The sequence below is a fragment of the Temnothorax longispinosus genome, chromosome 7 (genome assembly GCF_030848805.1).
Source record: "Temnothorax longispinosus isolate EJ_2023e chromosome 7, Tlon_JGU_v1, whole genome shotgun sequence".
NCBI lineage: Eukaryota > Metazoa > Arthropoda > Insecta > Hymenoptera > Formicidae > Temnothorax > Temnothorax longispinosus.
Window position 1 is genome coordinate 7,262,920 of NC_092364.1, and position 7,850 is coordinate 7,270,769.

The 7,850-nt window shown below is 37.4% G+C and overlaps 1 protein-coding gene and 1 pseudogene across 7 annotated transcripts; one reads left to right on the forward strand and one right to left on the reverse strand.

Annotated features, from left to right (window-relative positions):
• Nucleotides 1-858: 858 nt before the first annotated feature.
• LOC139816138 (uncharacterized) lies at nt 859-3,993 on the forward strand. Of its 7 annotated transcripts, none has more exons than XM_071783496.1 (7): nt 861-2,149; nt 2,230-2,362; nt 2,479-2,785; nt 2,868-3,051; nt 3,130-3,308; nt 3,363-3,386; nt 3,592-3,992. In XM_071783496.1, exons 4-7 carry the CDS (start codon nt 3,017-3,019, stop codon nt 3,795-3,797), a joined length of 444 nt encoding a protein of 147 aa, XP_071639597.1. In that variant the 5' UTR covers nt 861-2,149; nt 2,230-2,362; nt 2,479-2,785; nt 2,868-3,016; the 3' UTR covers nt 3,798-3,992. The 7 variants fall into 7 exon arrangements, with proteins under 7 accessions (XP_071639595.1, XP_071639597.1, XP_071639593.1 ...); XM_071783498.1 differs by having other exon boundaries at nt 865-2,149; nt 3,130-3,248; XM_071783493.1 differs by having other exon boundaries at nt 866-1,203; nt 1,405-2,149; nt 3,130-3,386; nt 3,592-3,993.
• Nucleotides 3,994-4,125: 132 nt separating this feature from the next.
• On the reverse strand, nt 4,126-5,101 carry LOC139816137 (uncharacterized; annotated as a pseudogene).
• Nucleotides 5,102-7,850: the final 2,749 nt, after the last annotated feature.

The following is a 7,850-nucleotide window of genomic DNA, read 5'->3' on the forward strand; positions in this document are numbered from 1 at the left end:
CATTTAGGAAAATAAAATGCCGTTTACCTCGACACTTCCTGCTGAATCATATACTTACGGTTGAACGATTGATATAAGTTTATTGTGAGTGAATAATATGTGACTAGACATATATTTACAGCTCTGGGAATATCGCAGCCACTCTCCGTACACATGTCTACTTATTTATCATATTTTATAAATATATGACCTTGTTTGCTATTAAATTATATATTATACTTATTTATTTACATTACACATTTAATTTTACGCTGTGACTGCGATGCTCTCTGACTGTAAAATATTTATTTATCTCATTTTTATTTTATTTATTTATTTATTTATTTTTAATCATTCATTTAATTTCATATTTATTGGTTTCGCATTATGTCATTAAGATTTTTGCAAGTTTTTTCCCTATATCCTAATACTCAGGATTAAAAGTTTTATCCAAAATCATTTTTACATGAAAAGAAGTCATAAAACAGATGTTTTATGCAGGTTATGAGCCTCGTATCTGGAGCCCTATTTTCGAATCGTTTTTATGAGTATGCAAAATTTAATAAAAGCTTTTCAAATAAAAATCTGTTTAAAATACGAGATTATATCGAGGAGAGAAGGTGTATATGCTGCCATCAGAGAGAAGAATGAGAGGCGCAATGACGGCGATTTTCTTTTGAGACGCTTTTGCTAGGCCACAGTAGCGCCACACATCCACTTTCAGGAATTGGAACTAGGCCACTTTTTGATACTGTCGATGAATTTGGTTCATGTCCGTGCTATGTATACATCTACTTTTCGATATTGTCGGTCTTTGGTGGTCGTGTCCGAACTATCCAGCTGGAGGGGATATGCTGGCCGCGGCGGCACGTGCGACGTTGTCACGATGCCACGCATTTCGGGTATCGTGTCTCGTGTGCCTCGCCGACTGCCAAATCTCGAGTTGGCAAATCGGATTCCGTCTTGAGACACGGTCCGAGTCAGACGTGTCTAGTGTACTCTCTTCGGGCGGAATCTATCCGATTATCTGCAATGTAACTTCACTCGTAATACTTATACTTATCCTGCTTTGCACTGGGAATAATTGCACGTGGCACTGGGAAGGCTTTTCTACGCACAAAAGAATTTTCTACCGCCTTGCCTGAGGACGTTGAGGACATATTCTGCCTTTCTAAGCATAAAAGAGTTTTCTACCGCCTTGCCTGAGGACGTCGAGGGCATTCTGTGAGCTAACGAGCGAGATAACTATAATTGCTCTGGTTTTCTACTTATTTGCCTTACCTTTTTTTAAAATTTGGTTCAGATAATTCTTATCCCGTTATGCTACAATATTTTGAGAATATAGTTTTGTTTTTATCTGTGCTTACTTTCGTCGATCCCATATTTGTGCTTATGCTCTCTTTTGATGCTGTTAATTATAACCAGGTTCGGTTGGCGGCGATCGATGATAGCGGAAAGAAACTGAGCGAGAGAGGGTTCGCGCGCTGTGTTTGTTCCGAATGAGAGTTGTTATAATGGCAGAACAATAGTACATGTATTCTTGAGGACTTCTGGTTGGGTAAGGAAGGAGGACGGGTGCTCCGTAAAGGAAGGAAGGAATTAGGGAAAGCTCTGGCGGAGCAGGAGCCAAGGACCGAGGAGAGAATGAAGAGAACCCACAAAGGAAGGAAAGAGGAAGGCGTACAATTGAAGAAAGACCTGAGGGCAAGAAAAATCGGAAGTAAACCAAGAGAATACGGCGAGGAAGAAAAGAGGTTAGGACGGGCTAGGCAAGGGGAGGAGAGAAGAAGAAAGAAGAGGGAGGAACATAGTAAGGCTGAAATCCCATGGTGCGGAATGGAAGTGCGGAATAGAGAATGCGTCATAGACACAGCCAATCAGAGCTATGCCGCAGTGTTTACGATTTTTCCTGCATGCGTTCGTGGCGCAGTTGCGTTAAAGATTTGCGTCATAGAGCCATAACCTTAGTATTTGATCTTGAGGTTAAATTTGCCCTCTGTGCACAAGGCATTTGCACCTTACTGTCCTCACCCGAGGACACCAACGGAAAAAATCCTCTCTTGAAGTTAAACCAGTTAATTTTTTTTATATTTGATAAAGTAATAGTTATATTTGATAAAGTATTTTTAATAAAATGGATGAATGTGAGTCCAATCAAATACGTGATAATGTAAGTAAAAATGGAAATGAAATTATTTACATATTATTATAACATATTAAGATATAGATTAAGCAATTATTTTTTTGTAGTATTATCACTGCTTTTACTGCAATTTTTGGCTGCCGAAAAAGAATTTTGATTACATGACCCATTCATGTTTCGCACACATGGATTTGAAAAATGAAAGTTTATATGTAGATGAAAAAAATCGTTTATTAAAAGGTTAGTTTTATGTTTTGCTAAATACAATTTGATCGAAATTTGATACTACATTATTATATATGCATACATAACAAATATCATAAATATATGTTATACAATTTGTTTTTAAAATATAGGTAAATTAAACTGTACTGAAAATCCTTCAGAGACAATGCCTGAGGAGGAGGAATTACTACAAGAATCTGAAGTACATCATAATGATGTTGATGTAGATAAAGATGACCAAATGGAAGATAGTTACGATGATCCACCAGAAAAGAAAACATGTCGAGGCAAGCTAGACAGGCGTTGGCTCGAAGCTGATGAAATTTTAATTAGTGCAGTTCAGATGAGACCTTGTTTGTGGAATTACACAATAGATGTAAAAGAGAGAACTATTAAAAGTTCGTGATGCATGGTGTGATGTTTTGAAAGAACTAAAAGGTAAGTAAAAAATAAACATATTAAAATTTTTTGTTATTGAAAACTTATCTATACATTTCATAAATAAGAAATATATTTTCAGATTATAAATTCACTGTAGAAGATGTGAAAAAGCGTTGGAGAAACCTACGAGACTCTTTCAATAAAGCAAAGAAGAAGAAAAATACATACTTACCTAGTGGTTCAGCAGCACCTACAAGTGATGATAGTAATTTTCGACATTATGATAACATGTTGTTTTTAATTGATAAACTAAAGTCCAGGCGGTAAGTGTAAAAACTATAAGAAATAATTTGTTAAATAATAGACAAAATATTTTATAAAATATTTATTTTATTTTTTAGCACAACAAGTAATATTTCACAAATGTCACATTCATGTGACTCAAATGAAGCTTCTTCAACTTCCACTGCTTTAGATGTTGATGCAATTGAAGAATCGATGATAGACAATGACTCTTTGGGTACATCAGGAAAAAATAGCAATATTTCTGGAAACAATAGCTTCATCGACCACACTAAACGTAATTTTGCATCACATTTTTTAAAACTATGTGTTTACATTGTCCGTTTTTCAGGAAATGACACAGACGACACAGTAGGTTCGTTCTCATCACATGCCCCAACATGCTTCTTTTCACTCCAATGCGATCCTATTGGATAATTTGGATAAAAGCTCCAATACGATCGCACGTGCATAACGCAAATTCAACCAATCGAATTTCTTATGCGTATGATTATGCGTCTATGCAAGTTTGTCTGCCATGAATAGGCCCTTATGCTTAATATTTATATGTTATGTTTTAGGTCCAAAGACTAAACATGAAGACAATGAATTTCAAAAGCAGTTAGTTAACATTATATCGGAGTGTAATAAACCTGCTAATGGATTTTTACTTCATTTGGGTGACATTTTACAAAGATTGCCGTACAAAGAAAGAAGAACTCTTGAAAAAGAAATTTTAGATTTAGCTTACAAAGCGGAAGAAAAAGCACAATTTATTACTTCATAATTTAATACTCATTCATCACTAATCCTGGTTAAAAATATTGGTCATCCAGCTAGTTATTTTCAATCGCGACATTAAAATTATATTTATGATAGGACTTGTGATTTAAAAAGTATATAATATATTTTTATAACATTCTTTATAAACGATTATTTTCAATAAAACCTATAATTTTCTACATGTTTTCTTATTTATTTCAATTAATTACATAGAAAATATTATTAAATACATTAAATAATAGTATCTTAATATTTTAAAATATATGTAAACAGTTTTGAGTCATAAATGTATGTCACAATGTCACAAATGTACAAAACATTAGAAAAACGATGGTTGTTGTCTCTCGTTATCTGTGCAATTTAAATATCTTCTATCTCTAGAATGCTTGACAAGTTCTTTAGTAATAATAAAATTATGTAAACATAGAGTGGCTAACACCATTATTTCAGCTTTCGTCACATATGTATTAATAGGTCTTCGGAAAATTCTCCAGCGTGCCACAAGGATGCCAAAAGCACTTTCAACAACTCTTCTTGCTCTGCTTTGACGGTAATTGTAAACCTTTTTTTTTAGGTCTAATTGTGAACGTCTTGGATAAGGACGCATCAGGTAAGGTGATAATGGATACGCTTCATCACTTATCAAAACGAATGGCAATTCATACTGGCCAATTTTAGAAGGTGGAGGTACACTTAAAGTATTTCCTTCAAGTTTTGCTTTTAATTCACTGTTAGCGAATACTCCTGCATCACTACATCGACCTTCCGCTCCTACATCAACCAAAATAAATCTGTAGCGTGCATCAGAAACAGCAGTAAGATTTATACTATGAGTTTTTTTGTAATTAAAGTATGTGGAACCGCTGTGAGGTGGAGCCTATAATTACAATTTTCAATTATGTTATTGATATAAAACTGAAATAAAACATACAAGTAAATAAAGCTTCATTAAACATTTACCTCTATCTGAATATGTTTCCCATCTATAGCTCCAATGCAATGGGGGAAATTCCACTTTGTTTGAAATTCTTCAGCAATTTTCGTCCATCCATCTTCGTCCGGTACAGGTATAATTAAATCTTTCAAATTTAACCATATTGCTTTGCAAGTTTCGGTAACAATTTTTGAGACAGTATTTGGTGCGACTCGAAAAGCATATCCAATAGACTTCATGCTATCTCCACTTGCTAAATATCTTAAGCATATTTGCAGCCTTGTATGTGGAGCAATTGGTCCTCTAATATTGAATTGTTTTTCAATCCCAGGACCTACTATTAATAGTAGATCTTCAAAGATGCTACTATCCATTCTTAAACAATTAAAATATAGTGAGGGATCTGTCATTCGTAACACATGAACTAAATTGTCACTATCTCCTTGAAGGAAACGCTGCTGAATTGAATAAATAGGCCTGACCCACATTCTTCTTTTGGATTTCTCTTTTGACAATGTTGTATACAGTAATAATAATTTCGCTAAAGCTAATCTTATTTTTTCCTTTCGATAAGGCAGCATTGGAGTTCTCATGTATACTGTCATTAAAACTTTAATCGACTCTTCAACCATCATTATTTTGGTTTCCATATTCACACAAAAGTTTTAGCAAAAAACGTTAACAATACTGTATGGCGTGTATGATCGAGACCAACAGTACTGTGCCGAGGCTGCATCACGCATTCCGCAAGTCTTTGACCGGCCTGTTCACATGGTGCAGAAAAATGACCAAAAATGCGTCAATGCAGTTTAAAAATTTAAAAATATTGTTTTCAAATTTTTTATATTTAATATAAAATTTTATTTAATGTTATATTAATAATTATTATTGCTATTACAAAGATTATTTTTTATAAAAACGTTTGAATTATTTTAATAAAATGTTTATTATATCAATTATTTTCATTCCGGATGCGTCATTGCTCGTCTATGACGCACCATGTGCACAGGGCGGGAGACATTTGCAGAATGCGTTGACGCGGCATAGCTCTGATTGGCTGTGTCTATGACGCATTCTCTATTCCGCACTTCCATTCCGCACCATGGGATTTCAGCCTTAGGCAGGCGACCGAAAAAAGGAAGAGGAAGAGGGGAGCACGGGCATGCGCGAGCCGCGGGAGCAAGGACACGTGCGCGGAACAGAGGTTGATCAGTGCTGAGGCGGCGCGGAGTGCCGGCCCCTCCAAAAGAGCGGGTTGGCACTACTGCGGGACGCCGAGGCGCGGCACGAAAGTAAGTGACATCTGCACGCGAGAAGGCGAAATGGCGCGAATCGCTACAGTGGAAATACGGTGAGTGAGGGGACCGATCGAGATAGACGAGTTAGGGTGGCACGACTGAAAGTCGAGAGAGCGGCGGCGCATGCCTGGCACGAGAAAGAGGACTGCAAGCGCACAACGCAAGGCAGGTGAATAGAATATCGCAGAAAGAATTGGAGAGAAGGTTCGAAAATGCGAAGGAGAAAGGAAGCGGATAGAATAGAGGAAAATCTGGCAGACAAAGAAGAAGCACAGAGAGCGGGGCGAAAGAGGGAGAAGACAGGATCAAGGAAATCACGAGGGAGCTGAGGAAAATCGGGCGTGAAATTAAGGGGATGCTGGAGCCGTCTGTTTTACCGGCATTTTTTGTCGGCACGTAGCGTCGTATTAATTTGACAGAATTAAAAATCCTTCTCCAGAATTGCAGTACATACATTAATGATTCGGGGGAACTCTGATTTTATATAGAAAACGAGAAAAAATTACGGAAGTACAGATTTCCTTATCCTACTTTTATCCCAATATGGCGTCTCGAGTTGCGGCGAGCTGTCAGCTCTAGAGTTCTATATAAAGAGAGAAGCGACATTGATGTCCAACTTCTGATTGGTAATCTGATTCGTATTCTGATTGGATATCCCCTCCTAAGTTAGCAGCCATATTGGGACCGGAGCTGACCACGATCTTACATACGTATGTATGTACAACTGACATAGTTAGGTTAGGTGAAATCCAAGAGGCCGAAAGAGAAAAAGGACTGGTTAGATTATAATATTAAAATAATTATTGTTGTAAATAGACGGTCATATATATAACCCATTTGATTTATATCGGTTCTTATCTTTCTTACAGTTTTAAATATTAATCAATGATAAATAAATATGGTAAAAAGGTGCGAAGTTTCTTTATATAGGACTCTAGTCAGCTCGTCACAAGATGTATTTCATATAAGAAATATACCATTGGTACGAACGCGAAAACAAGTTCCCCCGAATTGCACAACAAGAAAAACATCGATAAACCCTCCAAATCAAGATTTGGAAGCGTAATATAAAAGTATAATGTCGACGTGCATCGTGCGTATGTGTGCGTGCAATGTAGCGTGCTATCCTTGTCTATATCTTTGTCTATACAAGGACAGATATAGTTCGCCGGTCTTCTTTACCGACGCCGATCGAGTTCGGCTACGGCTCCAGCATCCCCTTAAGGAGGAAATAATTCGAACGGGAATGAAAGTCAAAGAGGAACTGAGAATACTAAAAAGCCAACTGGAAGTGGTGGAGAAGAGGATGACGGAAGAAAAGGAAGAACGAGGGGAGAAAAGGTGGAGCGAGGGGTGGGGAAGGGACTGGAGTGAGGGATCGACAGATTCAGGGGGAAGGATCATAGAAGGGACTGATAATAGTCGTGAGGACAAGAAGAATCAGGAAGCTAAGCAAGATAGCCAAGGAAGGACGAGGGCGGCAGAGAAAAAAGGTGACGGAGGAAGAGAGAAGAGCGAGAAGGAATGGAGAAGACCGCCGGAAAGCGACAGAAGAAAGGAACATGAAGAGGAGAGGAACAGGCTGAGACGAATGGTAGAGGAGAGAGAGGAGGAGATAAGAAGAAGAAGAGAGAAGAAAGAGAAGGAGGTGGAGAGAAAAGAAGAAAGAGAGAGAAAAGAAAAAATTGAAAAGAGGAAAAAGAGTCTGATTTTGAGGAGTGGCAGGAGAAGGGCCAAAAGAAAGAAGGGAGATGCTGGAAGCGATAATGGAAAAGGTAACAGGAAGAGCTATACCGATAAGAAAAGTGTAGGAGGTGACTGGCGT